This window comes from Neovison vison, chromosome 1, assembly GCF_020171115.1.
Source record: "Neovison vison isolate M4711 chromosome 1, ASM_NN_V1, whole genome shotgun sequence".
Taxonomy (NCBI): domain Eukaryota; kingdom Metazoa; phylum Chordata; class Mammalia; order Carnivora; family Mustelidae; genus Neogale; species Neogale vison.
In genome coordinates this window covers 133,684,576-133,704,747 of record NC_058091.1, presented here as the reverse complement: position 1 = coordinate 133,704,747, position 20,172 = coordinate 133,684,576, and the positions used below count along the sequence as shown (strand labels likewise).

The 20,172-nt window shown below is 43.7% G+C and overlaps 1 protein-coding gene across 2 annotated transcripts in view; it reads right to left on the bottom strand.

Moving 5' to 3' along the window:
• The window catches only part of GCNT2 (glucosaminyl (N-acetyl) transferase 2 (I blood group)), a 95,785-nt gene extending 76,233 nt beyond the window's left edge, over nt 1–19,552 (bottom strand). Inside the window, exon 1 of one of the 2 annotated variants that reach the window (XM_044258804.1) lies at nt 18,033–19,552. In XM_044258804.1, coding sequence (XP_044114739.1) covers nt 18,033–18,957 — 925 coding nt within the window. In that variant the 5' untranslated portion in view covers nt 18,958–19,552. The remainder of the gene's footprint in view (nt 1–18,032) is intronic. The other variant, XM_044258775.1, reaches the window with a different exon arrangement.
• Nucleotides 19,553–20,172: the final 620 nt, after the last annotated feature.

Here is a 20,172-nt window from a genome sequence, read left to right as displayed (position 1 = left end):
CAGCACAGAGCTGAGTGCTTGCCCTTATGGCACTTGTCACCAGGAGCTGATGTGGTTGGAGAAGGTGCCACACGGACAAGCAGCAGGTGTGAATGACAAAGCTGATAGCTGGCATCTGAGGCGATCACCCCTGTCTGCTCAATGAGGCATTGAGACTCCAGGACCTCCCAGCCCAGGGTTACTCAGCGTGACCTGGGACTGGAATGGGAGTCACCGTGCCATCCTGCGCCCCATCAGGCAGGCCCAGGAATGGCACAGAACCCAGATGGGCTCCATGGTGAGACCATGAGAAGGAAAGGGGGTCTGGCTTCACTTCCAATGAGACACAGGCACTCCTTCTCTCCAGCATTTCTTTTTTCTGTTTCAAGTTCAATCAGTCATCGGTGTTCAGAAAGCACCTAAGACAGAAACACTATGAAATTTCTTTTCCTTTCCTTCCAGCGTCTTTTTTTTTCTACAGCTCAGAAAAACTGTCAGGACAAATCTTTTCCTCATGGCTCAGATTATGATTGATTTCCAAACTCCACCTCTCCCTTTCCTCTTCAGGTGGCCACATTTCTGTATGTTCTGAATGGTCACAAGCAGAAAGGATCTAGGGAATTCCTGGTACAGGCTGAACTAGGTTCCTGAGGTCCGGCTCTTGAACCCATTACCAGGTGCTTGGTAATCGTCTGGAGCAACAGAGGCCCCGTGCACCATTCCTCTCTCTTCTCTTTCTGCAGAAAACAATTCCCCATGCCCAAAGTACTTCTTCCTCTGTTCTGATCTGACTTGGGGACGCCAAGGGCACAGACCTTGCCTCCTGCTTCCTGGATTCCCAGCCCTTCCCCATCCACAGATACTTGCTGTCCTGGTGATTTCTGCTAAGGTTCTTTTTTGTTAAGCATTGATTCTCAGGAAGACTAGGTCTGAGGCCATCCTCATGACTGATATATTTGAAGGGGGTTTGATACACTACTGTAAGAATTCCATCAGAATCAGTGACCAGTGTGACCAAAACACACCCCTGCCCCCAACCTTGAAAAATGAAGCTGAATAACTTCCATTCGGCCTTTTTATTTTTTATTTTTAAAGATTTTATTTTTGGGGTGCCTAGGTGGCTCGGTTGACTGGATGTCTGACTCTTGATCTCAGCTCTGGTCTTGATCTTGGGGTTGTGAGTTCAAGCTTTGCATTGGACCCCATACTGGGCATGGAGCCTACTTAAAAAATAATAATAGTAATTTAAAAATAAATAAATAAAGATTTTATTTTTAAGTGATCCCTATGCCCAAGATGGAGCTTGAACTCACAGGCCTGAGATCAAGAGTCAGGTGCTCTACTCACTGAGCTAGCCAGGCATCCCTTTGTCTGGCCCTTTTAAATATTTATTTATTTATTTATTTGATAGAGAGAGATCACAAGTAGGCAGAGAGGCAGGCAGAGAGAGAGGGGGAAGCAGGCTCCCCGCTGAGCAGAGAGCCCGACTCGGGGCTCGATCCCAGGACCCTGAGATCATGACCCGAGCCGAAGGCAGAGGCTCAAACCACTGAGCCACCCAGGTGCCCCAGATCCCTCCCTCTGGTCTCCACCCTGCAGGAGGGCTGACTAATAGGGAGTGTATCAGGCAGCTCTGACTCTGGTTGGGTTTGCCAGCGGGGGCACAAGAGAAGGCTCAAGGTGTTTGCTTTGTTCAAAGGAGGCAGCTCCTTTCTTGTCAGTCACATCACAGGAGCTGCCTCCTTTGACCAAAGTTGTTCTCATAGGGACCCTTTGAGAAGGGCCAACCACTCCTTCTTTCAGATCTCAAAATGGTAATAATAGTTCCACTATTACCGGCCCTGGGTATTACCATACTCTTTAATAAAGGTTTCCCTCCACTCTACCCACACCTTCAAAAACAGTCCTCTTGGTAAATCTTTCTTGATTAGCCTTTTTAAAAATTTTATTTATTTATTTGAGAGAGAGAGCGTGAGAGAACATATGCATGCATGGGATGGGGAGGGGCAGAGGAAGAGGGAAAGAGAATCTTAAGCAGACTCTGTGCTGAGCATGGAGCCCAATGCGGGGTCAGTCTCATGACCTGAGATGATGACCTGAGCCAAAATCAAGAGTCTGAGGTTCAACCCACTGAGTCACCCAGGCGCCCCATGATTAGCCTAATTTTTTTAAAAAAAAATCTTATTTATTTGTTTGACAGAGATCACAAGTAGGCAGAGAGTCAGGCAGGGGTGGGGGGAAGTAGGCTTCCCTCTGAGTGGAAAACCGGATGCGGGGCTCCATCCCAGGACCCTGAGATCATGACCTGAGCCAAAGGAAGAGGCTTAAGCAATGGAGCCTCCCAGGTGCCCCTTGATTAGCCTAGTTTAAGCACTCTGTTTCCTGCTGAGGCTCTGACTCATTCACCAGTAATAAAAGATAACATTGAGATAATACTTATCAGGTACCAAGTATTGGGTCACTAGTTCAGGCAGGACATTGTTAATGCTCACAGCAACACTGTAAAGTAAGACCTATAATCCCCATTTTACAGATGAGCAAGTAGGATCAGAGGGGCCCAACAGATAACCCAAGTTCATGAAGTCAGGTAGAGCTGGAGTCTAACTTTGTATTTTATACATTTACATATTTACCTGTCTTCCAATACAAATACATTCATGACAATATCAAAAGTCATTCGGAACTCCTTCTCTCTTCCCGTGAGCCAAAGCTACAGCTCGTGGAAGGTGGATCCTGGGAGCAGGATTTCAGCTGAGCATGGTGAAGGGGAGGACTGGATTCACAGAGTGGAATCAAGCACGTAAGTGAATCCAGGGAAGTGAACGGGGGCTGGGTCCCTCACTGCTAGGGAAAGAAGTGGAGGGAATCAACCCTATGTTGATGGAGATATCAGTGTGCACTTGTGGTTTTAATATCTATTTGAAAAGCTAAGATATAGATGGGCATGTGTGTGAATGTGCGAGTGACTTGGACTGTGTGTTTGAGAACGCACACGTGTGTGTGTGTCATGGGTACATACAGACATTATGTGTACACATATGTATATGTATTTTTTCTAGATCTAAGCCCTGAGAAGGCATAGAAGTAATATCGCTGTTGAGTGCCCAGGCCTTGGTTTCTAAATATCATTCTCCATGAAATGGAACCAAGGTTCCTTGAAGAAAATGGCTGATTCCTAGATAGGAGGCAGGTTAAGTACAAGGAAGGCAGTGCTCAAAGAATAATGGGGGCCGTTGAAGGGATTCAAGAGCCACCGTGAAAGGGGCCCCACTGGCTGAGTCTGAGGCAATTTCAGCAGCAAAATCAGTAAAAATTGTAATGGATTGTAACCCACTGAGTAAAATGGGAATCCGTGTCCACAGGGGTATAAATAAACAAACACCTGGGAAGAAGAGAAGGCTCAGCCTTATAGATGATTGTCAACTAATAAACATAAAAGGAGGGTGTTAGAAAAAAAATCACAATTTGGCAACCACATGGTAATAACTGAGCCAGGCAAGAACCATCGGTGGACAGTAGAACCCGGGAGTGAACATTTGATGGAGAACAGTATATCTAAAAAGCCTCAAACTGTCTCCACACAAAATACTCATTAATGACTTAGTAATAAATATAAAATTGTACTGATTAGCTTTACAGTGGAGCAATTGGCAGGTACTACCTGACCCCAGGGACAAAAGTCACCGCTACTAGAAGAAATACACGGTGCAGGGTTTCCCGGGCTCGGCATCTTATCTCTGGTATCTTTGCCCAGAACGCAGAACTTGAATCTAATCACAAGGAAACACCCACACGGTACTCTTCAAAAAAGATAAGAGCTGGGAGAACACAGACAGATGAGAAATGGTTCCAAACCAAGGGGATGAAAGATGGATGGTAGCTGAGTGCAGCTTGAGATGGTTAAGCAGATCCTAATTTACGAAGGAAGTTTTTAGTACAACGAGTAAGACTGGAATAGGGTCTGTGGGCAGTAATGTGTCCTTAGATGGTGGTGCTAGTCATATAGGAAAGTATCTCTGTGGTTAGGAAGCCTGTTTGAACCAGCAAGGAGGAATTGACAAATGACGTAGGAAAAATTTATAAAAGAGAGAGGAAGACTAAGATAAGGTGAAGGCAAATGTGGTCACGTGTTATGGGTTGGGGGATGTGGGCATGAAGGGTAGAACTCTATGCTATTCCTCTAAGTATAACAATTTTGAAATGAGTTTTAAAATAAAAGGTTAAAAACTCACCGAGAGGGGCACCTGGGTGGCTCAGTGGCTTAAAGCCGCTGCCTTCGGCTCAGGGCATGATCCCAAGATCCTGGGATTGAGCCCCGCATTGGGATCTCTGCTCTGCAGAGAGCCTGCTTCCTCTTCTCTCTCTGCCTGCCTCTCTGCCTACTTTTGATCTCTCTCTGTCAAATTAATGAATAAAATCTTTAAAAAAAACCCAAAACTCACTGAGATCTTTAAACATTTTTAGATCAGAGTCATGTTTTCTTCTTTTTTAAAAAATTTTAACGTTTTAAATTTTAATTCCAGTGTAGTTTGTGTCCAGCATTGTATTAGCTTCAAGGACACAATGTAGCGATTCAACAATTCCATCTGTTACTCAGGGCTCATCAGGACCAGTGCCCACTTAATCCCCTTCACCCATTCCACCATCCCCCGCCCCCCTAGGAACCATCAGTTTGCTCTCTAGAGTTAAGAGGAGTTAAGAGTCTGTTTTTGGGTTTCTCTCTCTCTCTCTCTTTTTTTCCCCCAGAGTCATGTTTCCATTATAGGCACTGCTTAAGCTGTGGGAACTTCTGCAGGGCAGCCTGGAGGATTAGACTGACAATGAAGCAGAGATCACACAAACCTAGAGTTTTAGGGTTTTTCTTATAGACTTTATTTATTTATTTGACAGTGAGAGAGGGAACACAAACAGGGGGAGCGGGAGTGGGAGAAGCAGGCTTCCGGCTGAGCAGGGAACCCCATGCAGGGCTCCATTCCAGGACCCTGGGATCAAGTCTGGAGCCAAAGGCAGATGCTTCCCTGACTGAGCCACCCAGGCATCCCCAAACCTAGAAATTAAGTCATTTTACCTTCTGGAGTCTCAGTTTCTGCACCTGCAAATTGAAGGTGATAATATCTACCCCCCTCAGAGGATTACCTTTTCTTAAAAAAAGATTTAGTTATTTAAGAGAGAGAGAAAAACTGAGGGTTGCTGGGGGTTGAGGGGTAGGGTTAGGGTGGCTGGGTCATGGACATTGGGGAGGGTATGTGCTATGGTGAGTGCTGTGAATTGTGTAAGACTGATGATTCACAGACCTGTACCCCTGAAGCAAATAATACATTATGTGTTAATAAAGAGAAAGAGAAACACGCAAGAGTGGGGGAAGGGGCAAAGAATCCCAAGCAGACTCCGCTGAGTGCGGGACCCTGACGTGAGGTTCCATTCCAGGACTCTGTGATCATGACCTGAGCCAAAACCAAGAGTTAGATGCTTAACTGACTGCACCACCTGGGTGCCCTTCAGTCAGAGGATTTCTGTGAGGCTTGAATGACTCAATCCATGAAGCATCAGTGTTAAGTGGAGAAAGCATTTGTTCTGGAGAATTCCTCCTTTGAGAAAAGGTACATTATCGACATCCACAAAACTGCCAATGTTGGGGCTGTCTAGAACGTGGAAATATCCCCATTTTATAGAACGAACATAGGACAATGATGCTGCCTCAAGATCTGTGCCTTGTTACCAGATTCAGTTCTTCCTGGCATTTTACAGCAAATGGAAAGCTGGCTCCCTGAGATTCTGAAATCTAGGGTCTCACGTGGGATGGTATATTAAGGGAATACTTTCCCACTGTTTTTTACCCTGTGACATCTACTGAAAACAATCATTCGTCTGGTACTTGCAAAAAATATGAGCAACAACCAATATATACAGACAAAGCTCTTTAAGCCAGAGGCGTATGGTCCAGAACACCGACTAATCTTCCGCCTGCCGGCCGGTCGGTCAGTCAGTCGGTCAGCACACACAGACGCCGCTGGGAAAGCTCAGCAGTGAGCACTGAGCACAACAAGGAAGAGGCTGCTCTTAGGGGAGAAAGTTCAGGAACAAGCTAAAAGCACTGCACCCACATTGGAAAAAGTCCGAGCTGCTTCTAGCTGTACTACACATTCGGCTGTGCTGGGCCCTGTGACCTTCAGGCCAAGTCAAGGTCTCCACTCTTAGGACCCACATTTTATGCATGGTGACCTATCATTGTCCGTCAATTCCTGCCCAGTCCTGCCGTGTCCTTGATTTCATTTCCCCTCCTGTCCTAAACTTCCCTTTTATGGCTTCAGAGCAGAAAACAAGGAGAGCCTTAAATCCCATCCCTTGCCTCGCTTTTTTGCCTGATTCATGGGACTGAAGACACTGGAGTCTCACAGAGCAGGGCTGGGCTCCAGGAGGTTGCCAGAGCGGCTAAGAACAGCTGTGCACGGCTCGGCACTCGAGTGGAAAATTCTACCAGGTTGACTTTACCTTCTGTAAAAATTGTTACCATTTTTCACCAAGGCTCGAAGGAGGTTAGTCAGGATTGAGGAGATTATAGGAATTTGAGGCTCACTTCATTCCTAATAAGGAGAAAACTACAGAGACACATTTATGAATCCTCTGAGGTGAAAAAAAAAAAAGAAAGAAAGAAAAAAAGAAAGAAAGGGTAGCGAAACCCTGTGAGACACTGCCCTGAATTTCTCAAGCTCAGTAACCCAAGATTTAGCATTTGGAGCAGCACACTGAGGGGCACTGAAACAGCCTCCCTCCTTTAGGCCCAGCTGTCCTAATGCAGCTAGCACAGACCAGTGCGTAGCCCCCCAAAATGGAGACCACAGCCATGGGGCCCCTCTTGAGAAAGGGAAGGAACAAATAAAAGCTGCAGAAACACCAACAAGGACTCCAGTACAAACCTTTCCTTATAAAGAACAGGGAGAATAAGGATGAGGGCTAAAATATTTTTATTTTATTTTATCGGAAAGGAGGGAACCGGAGCCATTTGCTTCTTAAAAAGAGGAGGGGGGCGCCTGGGTGGCTCAGTGGGTTAAGCCGCTGCCTTCGGCTCAGGTCATGATCTCAGGGTCCTGGGATCAAGTCCCGTGTCGGGCTCTCTGCTCAGCGGGGAGCCTGTTTCCCTCTCTCTCTCTCTGCCTGCCTCTCCGTCTACTTGTGATTTCTCTCTGTCAAATAAATAAATAAAATCTTTAAAAAAAAAAAAATATATATATATATATTAAAAAGAGGAGGAATCATGGTCTGCTTAAACCCAGAGAAAAATGGTTCTGTCACAGTAACTGCGTCTTGTTTACGTGGGCTGCTTTATTTATTTTTAAAAGATTTTCTTTAAAGCTTATTTACTTAAGCAATCTCTACACCCAACATGGGGCTGGAACTCACCACCCAGACAGAGATCAAGAGTCGCGTGCTACAGCGACTGAGCCAGCCAGATGCCCCGTCTTATTTATTTTTTAAATAAGTCTTAGCCAGTTACTTAGTCAGACGATTCAAGAGACAAAAACCTTAACATTTGGGCCGTGCAGTGTGTTCTTAATTCAGTGTTAGACAATCTCATCTCTCAATCTGCTCCACGTTCAAAAGAAATTTAATCATCTTGACTGGGGCGCCTATGAACTGGGTATCCTTGGGTAAGTACTCCAAATTCTCCATACCTCGGTGTTCTCATCTATAAACTCATCTATAAACACGATTGCAAGAATACTAAGGTTCAAAGAAACAGGGTAAAATAGGCAGTGTGTCCTCTCGGAAGAAGAGATACCAAAGCCAGCAAGTACGTGAAAAGATGGTAACATCGTTGTTCATTAGAGAAATGCAAATCTAAATCACAGCTATAATTTTACAGCCGCTACCATGGTGTGAATAAAACAGCAGGCAGTAACAAGGCTTGGGGAGGATGGGGAGTAATGGGACCCTCACAGAGGGCTGGTGGGAATGTACAATGTAGCACCTGCTTTGGAAATCAGCTGGGCAGATCTTCAAAATGTGAAACATGGAGTTACCACATGGACCAGCAATTTCACTTCTGGGATCTCCCCAGGAGAAAAGAGAGAACATGTGTCTATACAAAGACTTGCTCAGGAATGTTCACAGGAGCATTTTTAATGGCCAAAAAGCAGAAATAACCCAGAAGTCTATCAACGGATCAATAAACAAGATGTTAACAGCTATTCGATGGAAGAGGAGGTCAGCCATGTAAAGGAGTAAAGTACTGATTCATGCTAGAATGTGAATAATCCGCAAGAATATCACACAAAGCAAAAGCACCAGATGTGAAAAAAATATATATAATTTGATTTATATATAATGGCCTGAAAAGGCATATCCATACAGATAGGAAGGTGAGGTTTGGGTGTGGAAATAAAAAGTGGCTGTAAAGGACAGGAGGTTTCTTTTGGAGGTGATAAAAATATCCTAAATTTGTCGGCACCTGGGTGGCTCAGTTGGTTAAGTGTTTGTCTCCAGGGAATGAGCCCCACATTGGGTTCCCTGCTCAGTGGGGAGTCTGCTTCTCCCTCTGCCCCTCCCCCTGCTTGTGTGTGTGCACGTGTGTGCACGTGTGCACGCTCTCTCTCTCTCTCTCTCGTGCGTGTGCTGTCAAATAAATAAATAAGTAATCTTAAAAAAATATTCTAAATTAGATGGGGGTCATAGTTGCACAATTCTACAGACATACCAAAAATCAATGAATTGTATGTTCAGAATGGGTGAATTTGGTGTTTTATGGTGTGTGAACTAGACACCTGAATCACATGCCTCACTTTTGAGGTACGTAAATTATACCTCAGCAAAGTTGTTAATTTAGGAGAGAAGAAAGAAGGGAAGGAAAGGAAGAAAGCCTGCTGCTTCTGTGGGAGAGGAAAGGAGTAGTCTTCTCTGAGGAGGTGACATTTCAGCTGGATCTTAACAAATGTCCAGAATGGGCAATGTGAGTAAAGAACATTCCAGAACAAGGGGACAGCCAGCAAAGGTGGGGAGACTATTTGTCTTTGGGCCAATCTAGAGCAACAGAAGCTTGACAGAGTGGGAGGCTTTCAACTAGTCACAGAACACTCCTTCCTAATAACAGGAAAGAGAAACCAACCACTTAAGGCTCTAACCATGTGACATAACCACGAAAAGCTACCGCTAGGGGTAACCTCGGGGGCCCCATAACCATTTCTAGCGAAATATTATCCCTACACCTTCATAACCAAATGGGCATGAGTTCTTCTAGTCACACATGGAAATTCTGGAATAGTAACACCAAAACCTCAAAAATCAACATCAAGGAAGTTGGTCTGTTCCCCTCTTTCTGGACATTGAGTGCCTACAACATACCAGATCCTTCCAACAGGCCCACGAGAGATATGTTATCTTCAAGAAAAGACGAAGAATCAGTCTCAGAGAATAGGCACCTTGCCCAAAGTTATTAAGTGTAGGTGGCAAAGCCAAGACAGTCTGCTTTCAAATCACACCAGCAGATGGAGGGCACCCACTGACTCCAGAGTAAACAGATATTTAGATCATTTACATTCAACACACTCACTCCACAGACCACTGAGTCTAAAAGCATTCTAATTGATCACTGACTCTAGTTCAGTTAGGCCTACCACTTCCTTTGTCTTTCTCTTCAATCTAATTTGTATCTTGCTCCCTATAAAATTAAGATGGGTCACCACAGGAAGAAATGTTGTCTCTGACTATTAATTATTAATAGTATCTTCATTAGGTTAATTAAATATAAATATTAATATCTTAATTTAATTAATCTAGGGTCATGCCTCCCATTGTTCCTCAGAAATCCAGGAATATGCTCTAATTAACAAAGCAAGTTTGTTCATATATGTCGGCACTAATGATGCAAACCCTTTTTGGTAGTAATATATGTGGATATGTAAAATGCATATGATTTAACTAAACGGCATCTTAGGGCAATTTCTGATTTGCAGAAATTATCATTATCTTGAGTTTAAAGACTCAAAAAAGTGTCAAGCTCTCTAGTGCTCCTTGGCTCTGCTGAGTCATCCTAAGACAGTAAGCCTGTTATTCCAAAACTTAAACATAAAAGACACGTAACTTCTAGGTGAGCTCAGTTTTACGAGGGTGTAACTGTCAAGATAACACAGGTCATCCTCTTTAAGAGAAAAGAACCAGGAAAGAACAGTCTTAGGGAGGAAGGATAAAGAAGAAGGTAAGGATAAAGTATGAGCCACAGAAAGCTGCAGGAACAAATTCAGTGACCAGAGATGGAGGGCACACAAAAGTATAGCACAGATAAGATCATTCAAAGGTTACAAACCACTTCCCCCTGCCCTGCCCTGCCCCCATTTCTTCCAGAGAAATAAAACTACTACCACTATTTCCTTGCTAATCTAGCTACATAAAGATGAACTGTGTCATGCCATTTATCACCTTCTCAAGAGACCATATTTCCTTGAAAAGAACTCATGGGGGCCCCACTCACTGATGCCCTTTCCTGTAAGTTGAAAAACTGGTATTTTCTAGCAGACAGAAAAAGATCCTGTTCAAGCTAATAGTACGACTTACACCATTCCCCCACTGCAGGTCTGTCCATACACCCAGGGGCTCTTGGAAGCATAAGGTGTTTGAGGAACATGAACATGAATTCCCTCTGGGCATAGCAAGATCCCAGCCAAATCACTGGGGCCACAAGCATGGGTTCCCAGGACCCTCGTGATTCAGATCTACTGTTCTTTAACTCCTATAGTTGCTTCTCTCAAGAGCTTGGCACCTCTGCTTCGCATTTCTACAAACATGGCAATTAAAGAGATTAGCCAATTGCCAATAATGGAAGACTCACGCTAGTGTGGCCTCTTCCGCAGCAGGCCTCCCCCATCAAGGGCACAGGGGTTCATGGATGACACAGAAGACCATCGGGGCTGATCTGTCGGCCGGCTCCAGGGGAAAAGAAAAATAAGATCCAGGGAGTCTGCCTTTCCAGGTCCACTATGTCCAGCTCTCTCCTTCTTCTGCTCCTTCCCCTTAGGCACCTTCGCATTCCTTTCTCCTCTCGTCTCCACCAAAACCTGTGGTCAGGTTTCTTTTTCTCACTCATTCAGATTTTAATATGAATTTCAAATAAACCCTCATGGAATCATATTCCAAATATTCCTTTGGAGCAAGTGAGACAGAAATCACCGGTCAGTTATTAAATCTTTAAACCCGAGGAACACTCAATGAATATAACCACCACTGGTGTCACCCTAACCCGGGCAGAGCCCCTAAAGCCAGACGCACACAAGAGGAACAACTCAGAAGGGAAGTGGGAGGACAAGAACTTGCACCTGGGGACCTCAAATGGCTCTTTTCCCTAACTGGAAATCACGGCCAGCTGAGTCAGAGGATTAAGAGGCCGCCATCTTGTTGCAGACTGGACGAAGGGAAAGAGGTAGGAGGAGGGAGCGTAGAGAAAAGTGGGGGAAAGTTGGAGGCACAAAGGGGAAGCAGGGAGGTCAGCAAGCCCTAGTTTTACAACAGGTAGTGAAGTTTATTGGGCAACCTCTTTATTTGTTTGAATTTTTATTGATTTGGGGAGGGAGCAATCTCTTTAAGAACATAAGGTGGGGGGCACCTGGGTGACTCCGTGGGTTAGGGCCTCTGCCTTTGGCTCAGGTCATGATCCCAGGGCTCAGCGGGAAGCCTGCTTCCCTTCCTCTTTCTCTGTCAATCTGCCTTGTGATCTCTGTCAAATAAGTAAATAAATAAAATCTTAAGAAAGAAAGAAAGAAAGAACATAAGTGGGGGCACCTGCCTGGCTCAGTTGGTTAAGCATCTGCCTTCGGCTCAGGTTGTGATCTCAGGGTCCTGGGATGGGGCCCCAGAGTCAAGCTCCTTGCTCAGCTGCGAGCCTGCTTCTCCTGTTCTCTCTGCCCCTCCCCCTGCTCGTGTGCACCTGCTCTCTCTCTCTCTCTCTCTCTCTCTTTCAAACAAAGAAATAAAATCTTAAATTAAGAAAGAAAAGACCCTAGGTGAACTTCTTTTCTGTGATTCTTCTGTCCTCATGGGCACCTCCCCCTTGTGTATGCTATGCACAAATTCTTACTTTCAAGCCTTCCAGAGGACCTGCCACTTCTTAAGGCATTTATTATGGACATGGATGGGGTGAGGAGTGGATGCTTTCCTTTGTGCTTTAACCCACAGCTGATTGGAACAGCTCAAGACCTAAATGAAGGGCAGCCATGCACAGAGCAGGCGGCGGCACCCTATGCAGTGATGTGAGATGAGAACAGGGACTCGTCCTGCAGTTCCTACGTGACCCAAAGCAAGACTCTGAGCATACTGGAAGGGGGCGCCCTGAGAAACCGTGGTCTGCAGAACAGCTCAGCGTCTGGCTGTGGAGTGGGGACCCACAGAGGGCACGAGCCATGGGTCAGCGTGCAGCCCCAGCAAGGGAAGCTCTGAAGCAGGATAAGAATCTCAGAAAAGGAAAAGGAAGCAGGCAAAGCCAAAGCAGCAGAGGTGACAGACTCCGTCACGCTGCTGGGACGGCATCGCTGTCGTCTGCCCATTTACCCACAGTTACCTGTGAGGGCGACATCAGCCACATATGCAAATGGTATATGGGGTATACTGGGCTAGACACAATATATTACTTAAATTAATTTCCCCTCTTTGTTTTGATTTTTTATATATTTTTAAAAGTTTTTTATTTAAATTCAACGAGCCAGCATATAGTACATCATTAGTTTCAGATGTAGTGTTCGGTAATTTATCAGTTGCGTATAACACCCAGTTTGTTTTTTTTCTTTTAATGTGGCTGCTAGAAAATCCAAAACTACATATATGGCTCACATTATGTTTCTTTTGGGTGGTGCTGTTCTAGGGCCCCATGAGGCCATTTTGTCTGGGAGATTTTTTAATAAACCCCCAATCACTGCAGTCAACTAGAACAGTCTTCAAACGTCCCAAACAACAAACCAGCCAATTAATACATCAGCTAGAAGTGCCCTCAAAACAGAATTGACTCAGATTTCCACACAGCAGGAGTGATAGTTGGACGAGACAGATGTTTAGGTTTCAGTTCCTTTCCCAAGCCCTCTACACTGGCTCACCCACGCCCTGCATGAGACAGCTGCTGGGTGAGGGGGCACTGACTTCCAAAAAGGATCCTTCAGAGGGCGTTTGCATGGCTCAGTCAGTTAAGCCTCTGCCTTAGGCTCAGGTCATAATCCCAGGGTCCTGGGATCGAGCCTGGCATCAGGGCTCAGCTGGGAACCCTTCTTCTCCCTCTCCTTCTGCCTGCTGCTCCCCCAGCTTGTGCTCTCTCTACCAAATAAATAAATACAAAATCTAAAAATCTAAAAAAAAAAAAAAAGGAAAGAAAAGAAAGAAAGGAACCTTAATACATTTAAGATAGAAACTCCTTCAAGGGCTCACTCTTCTAAGTTTTGGAGCAGTACAATAGTTTTCCACTGTTTCACTGATTTGTAACTGCTAACCAGAGATGTAAAAGTCCATTTCCAATAGGTAAACCAGCTTGAGAAGTCAGGGTGTTACCCTTAAGTTTCTGTTCAACAAACTGACTAGAATCATCCTCTAGAATCACGGACTTTCAGGATGGAAGAGACTCACAGGCCATCTTGTCCAATACCTGATAAGTGAGCTGCCTTTACTGCACTTCTCCTTCTCTGTTACTGCAGATCCCTTTTGCTTGCCCACCACCGAGGAAGCTACCCGTTCCAATCCCAGATTGACAGATTTTTAAATCTCCCACCACTAACCCTAGATTCTTCTTCCAAATGAGAAAATCTTTCAATCATGTGAAGACAATGACACTTCTTCAAATATTTTTCATATTGAATAACCTTGATCCTTGCTAGAAAAAAAAAATGGGATTTGGTCCTTTATCCTTTTTGACTGCTATCTTTGGAACCTGCATTGTCAATGTCTTTGCTTAAAGTCTGGGGCTCCTACCTAAAAAATCTCCGTCATGCTTGATCCAAGCAACATGTCAGAAGTGGGGTTATTCCTCCCTCATTCTGTATACTGTAATTCCATAGAAACAACTATATGGTCATGACTACCCCCCCCCAACTTTCTTGAGATCTGATTTCTTTTATCACTACAACCTTACCCCTTCCAGCTTTTGGAAAACCACAAATTTAAATAGATTTCTATGCTATATCACCTCACATCTGTTTGAATGACTATTATCAAAAAGACAAGAAATATCAAGTCTTGGTGAGGATGTGGAAAAAAGGGAACCCTCTTGCACTGTTTGTGGGAACGTAAATTGGTGCAGCCACTCTGGAAAACAGTGCGGAGGTTTCTCAGAAAGTTAAAACTAGAACTGCCCTATGATCCCATAATCCTACTTCTGGATATTTACCTAAAAAAAATAAAAACATTAGATGAAAATTTATGGTGCCCCCTTGTTCACTGCAACACTATTTACAATAGCCAAGACATGAAACAACCTAAGTGTCCATAAGTGGATGAATGGATAAAGAAGGTGTGATATATATATATACAATGGGATGTTACTGAGCATAAAAAAGAATGACATCTTGCCGTTTGTGACACATGAATGGCCCTCGAAGACATCATGTTAAGTGAAATTAAGTCAGACAAAGAAAGACAGATACTGCATGATCTCACTTATATGTGGAATCTGGGGGGAAAAAAAAAACCAACAACACTCACAATACAGAGAATAAATTGATAGTTTCCAGAGACGGGAGGTCGGGAGGGGGGCAAATGGGTCAAGGTCAAGGTCAAAAGTTACAAACTTCCAGTTTTAAAATAAACAGGTCCTAGAGATGTAATGTATAACATATGACTATAGTTAATAGTACTGTATTATATTGTGGGGGCTAAGGGTAGCCCACCCCAGAAATGTGCCTCTTTGGCATATTTTGAATTAAAGTTACTTAAGAAGGAGTCAGCACATTACTCAAAGAATACAAAAATACAGACTTGAAGGGGTACATAGCCCCCAATGTTTACAATAGCCTTATTAACAATAACCAAACTATGGAGAGAGCTCAAATGTCCACCAACTAATGATTGGATAAAGATGTGATATATATATACACATATATATACACATATATGTATATATTATAAATATGCATATATTAAAAATCTCATATTTATGTGCCTATATAATGGAATATTACTCAGCCATCAAAAATAATGAAATCATGCCACTTGCAACAATGTGGGTGGAGCTAGAGTGTATTATGCTAAGTAAAATAAGTCAGAGAAAGTCAAATATCATATGATCTCACTTATCTGTAGAGTTTAGGAAGGAAAACAGAGGAAAATACAGGATGGGGGGAAAAAAGAGAGAGGGAAGCAAGGCATAAGAGACTCTTTTTTTTTTTAAGATTTTATTTATTTTTTTGACAGGCAATGATCACAAGTAGGCAGAGAGGCAGGCAGAGAGAGAGGGGGTGGAGAAGCAGACTCCCCGAGGAGCAGAGAGCCCGATGTGGGGCTCAATCCCAGTGAGATTGAGATCATGAGCTGAGATCATGACCTGAGCCGAAGGCAGAAGCTTTAACCCACTGAGCCACCCAGGCGTCCCGGCATAAGAGACTCTTAACCATAGGTAACAAACTGAGGGTTGATGGAGGGAAGGTGGGTGGGGGATGGGCATTAAGGAGGGCACTCGTTGTGATGAGCACTGTGTGTCGCACAGAAGTGATGAATCACTGATTTCCACTCCGGAAACCAATATTGCACTGTATGTTAATTAAGTAAAATTTAAATTAAGAAAAAAGAAAAGAAAGAGGCTGCTTAAGAGCAACATCCTGACCCTACCTCCATCCTTTGTCTCCAGAAAGCAGGAACTAGATCTCCCACATGAAAGCTACCCTCCCTGTATCAGGAGATTAAGGGACCTCCTTCTCACCAGAGGTAGGAAATTCAGAGCTGAGAAGAAGGTAGAAACAAACCTCGGTACTTTTACTTAATCATTACCCCTGCCCAAATCCTGTTTAGAATTTCTTAGTAATTGAGTCTCCCAAACATAAGTTTTCTTTATCCTGTCAATTTCTCACAGATTTATGTCTCTTTTTCTAAAATGTATACAAGCTGGATGCTACCATCCAGCTTTGGGTTGTACTTTCAATATTGGTTCTCTGCACACACATACTTAAACTTTGGGTTTTTTCTCTCCTGTTAATTCGTCTCAGGCCGACTGAATTCTTAGACCAGCCAGAAGAACATTAAAAAGAAGAGGTAAATTTTTTCCTCTCTGACAGTATATTGAAAATTGCTTAAAAAAGCAGTTCTTTATTATTACTATTATTATTGTTGTTATTACGTTCAAGATAGCCGTTCTTAAATGTTCTCATCACACATACAAAAAATTCTTGTCACAAGAAAAATAAAGTTGCTAAATTCTAATCAGATTTGTGGTGGTGATCATTTTGCAATATCTATAGGTAGCAGGTCATGTTGCATGTACACTTGGAACTAATACAACCTTATATGCCAATTATACCTAACTTAAAAATAAATCTTAAAAATTAATAAGAGGTTATTTTCCTGTGGTTTAAAAAAAGCATTCTAAGTCTACGAAATTTTGTATAACAACTTCTAAAGCAAGCAACTGCAGTGGTTCACAGCCCTGGCTGTCCCTGAGAATCACCTGGAGACAGAACAAATACCTAAGAAAGGTCCATCCCAGAAGTCAGGCCCTGTGAGAAATGGGGCCTGGCCTTATATATTTTTAAAAGCTCCAGGTGAATGTAGTATGCACCCAGGGTTGAGCCGCTAATCTCGAGAAACCATGAATCTTATGGTCATATGGATTCAAGTTACTTTTTGCTTGAACTGTGAATCTGAATTTTTATTTTTGAATTGAACTAGCAGGACTGTATCGGTTCACTATAAACAACTTGAGATCATTCAAATGGTTTAGAACTTGGGCCAAAGGGAAGGTGCAATTAATTTAGTAACGACTGAAATCTAACCGAAATCAAAAAAGCATGAGGCTTAGGAGACCTGGTTTGTATCATCGGCATCATCACTCACTAGCTGGGCAGCTTGAGGCCATCACGTTGATCCCATGGAAGTTTCTTTGTCTATAAAATGAAGGCACTGGGGCGCCTGGATGGCTCAGTGGGTTAGGCCTCTGCCTTCGGCTCCGGTCATGATCTCAAGATCCTGGGATCGAGCCCCGCATCGGGCTCTCTGCTCAGCAGGGAGCCTGCTTCTCCCTCTCTCTCTGCCTGCCTCTCTGCCTACTTGCGCTCTCTCTCTCTGTCAAAGAAATTTAAAAATAAATAAATAAATAAATAAATAAACAAAATGAAGGCACTGCTCTAGAAATCTTTAAGGTGCTCTAAATTTCTGACTCAATTCCAGGAAAAGAACTTGCAAATAAAAAGTTTTAAAATTATACACTGCTCCCATTTTGAAAGCATGTGCATTTAGCTATTGGAGCTTTGACAGGAGCCAACGTATTATTAAAATGTTCAAACTGCCATTCAAATGTACTTTTTTTAAAAAGATTTTATTTATTTATTTGACAGATAGAGAACACAAGTAGGCAGAGAGGCAGGCAGAGAGAGGAGGAAGAGTCTCGATCCCAAACCCTGGGATCATGACTAGAGCCGAAGGCAGAGGTTTTAACCCACTGAGCCACCCAGGAGCCCCTCAAATGTACTTTTTAATATTTATTCCTGATTGTACATGACATCACACTTAAAGGAGAATTGGGTTTAGTCTTTCATTGTCACAGCCAGCTTTCCCTCAATCCTTTGCCCTGTCTCAAGGCTGCAGCACGTATCTGAATTGGGTCTGTGGGTCCCGAAAGGCAGTTTGGCATGTCAGCAAAATTGAGTCAGAGGGTTGAGCTCTACCTTGGCCCTGCTAATCCCTATGCCTCAGTTTCCTCACCTGTAAATGGACATGAGTGACATCTGTGAACAGAACTGTTACAGAGATTTTTCAAATTAACATTTAAAACTGTAAAGAGTTTTGAAATGTTAACTTTTTAAAACTAGTTTTTTAAAGCAGTTCATTCAGTGTTGGCCATGCAATGTTCGCCCATGAGAACAGAAGTTAAGAGACACACATACCTGGGATCCTATTGAGCGTCACCCAGAAATGCTCATCAGGGCTGTAAGTGTCCTTGGACCAGGAGAGCAAGTCAAGCGCACGCTGGTCTTGGAGGACAAAGTTGGCAAATTCCCTTGTGAGGGCCACATAGGCAGTACCAAAGTAAATGGTCATGTTGTGAGGAGGTGGAGTTTTTAATTTTGTTGTTTTAAGCACGTAGGAATTTTTTTTGGTTAATAGCTCCTGGTGGACATATTTAGTCCGTCCAATGGCGTGAGCTGGGGGCAGCACCCCCGGGGTGATGTTTTTCCCCTTAAAGCCTTTCAGATACTGAACGATCTCTTTATTGGTCTTCAGGGGGAAGTCTTGCCCACACGTGTTGATGGTGTACTTCCAGGGCACCTCGGACGCCGCGAGGTCTTTGAGGCAGTTCAGGTCAGCCTGAAGCCTGGAGATCCCCCCATAGACAACCGGCTCCATCTTGGAGGCCAGGAAAGCATTTGGGAAGCAGCTCAGTAATCGCTTCACTGAATCTTTAAATGTATCTGTTGCCTTCTCATCCATGTGAACACAGTAGACATTTTGGGGCATGTAAATTGCCCTGAAGAGTCTCTCAAAAGTGCCAAAGTCTTTGTGGATGGTCACCGTATAAGCCAAAGGGAACTCCGCTTCCTCTTCTGATAGTGTTTCTGTTATATAGTGACTTTGAGACACGTACTCGTAACAGCTAGATTCGCTGAGGGTAGTTTTCAGTGCATTCTCTCTTGGGTAAAAAACCTTCCCCTTAAAAATATGATGACAGACTTGTGCTAACAGGGAAGCATTGGACAGAGATGCCTTCAGAAAATGCTTCTCCTCCCATAACTCGTTATTGTAAACAAACACAAAAATCAGGGCAGTGATAAGAGACACAGTAAAAAGACAATGCTTCCAAGAGACCATCATTCAAGACCAGAAAGTGAGGGAAATGTCTTTTAAGAGCTGATCAGAGTATAGATATATTTAACTTACATTTTCTCCAGAATCCATAAATCGTCCTCTCGGTAGACACGACTGATCAGCTGCTCCGTGCCCTTCCAGTTGACCGTTTTGTCCTTTTGCTGTCTTCCTTCCCTTCTCATTCTCCGCTGTGTTTCATTTCCACCTTTTTTCGACACATTTCTGAAGTAGCTTCTTTGGATTTGCTTGGCTCCGGCTCCTGTTAACCTGCAACCTGTTACCACACAAAAACAAGCTGCCTCAGGGAGATTCCGATTCGAACGCAGCCATCTATCACTACAGTAAAACCACCAAGGGCTGTGTTCACCATTCTGCAAGTCATCCCCCTACGACTTCTACCCCAGCCTCTTCTCCCGGCCAAGGGTTGGCAACTGTGTCCGCTCCCCAACTTCCTGTTAATCATTGCATTCGACTGACTGGCTTTGTTTGCTTAAACAGCACTGCCAATTTTTAAAGCTTCAGTTCTAAGCATGTGAACACTGCCTGGAGAGATATTCTGTCAATAAATATTTAGTGCTTAAAAATTAATCTCGTAACCTGTCTTTTTCCACACATACTCACCCTCCTTCCTGTATTGGCTGAGTATGTTGTAAAGCAAGGCATATGACTGGCTGTCGAGCCAAATTCTTTCCAAGGCTTAATTTTCCCTGCTGCTGGGTGAGGTCCTTAAAAAAGGCACATTTGCAAACTTACCTCACCACCTACCTTATTACACAAAGTGACCGGGACACTTGATGAATAAAGGCTAATTAAAAAAAAAAAAAAACCCAAACAGCTGTCCTTATCCAAAAATTGTGTAAAGGCCAAGTTGATTTCACCCTTGTCCCAACTGGGTATCTGGAGAGGTATGAGAGAGGAGCTGTCTCAGTCTGGGAAGTTCCAGAACTCAAGGAGAGAGGTATCACAAATGTACCCTTTCAAAAAAGGTTACCCTTTCAAAGGGGTTTCCCCTATGTAAAAAGCGAAAATTATTTTACCGCCTTCCTAGGTCAGTCGTGAAAATAAAACGAGATAATATGTGTAAGAGTTCATGGCCATGGCCAACCTCAAGAAGGGCTGAGAGAGAAGAGTGAACAAAAGCCCCTCCCCCACCATGTGTCAAGGAAAAGATACAATCCGTACCTCTCCTTTGAAGGCTTTTTACACTTCCCTATTCTCTCT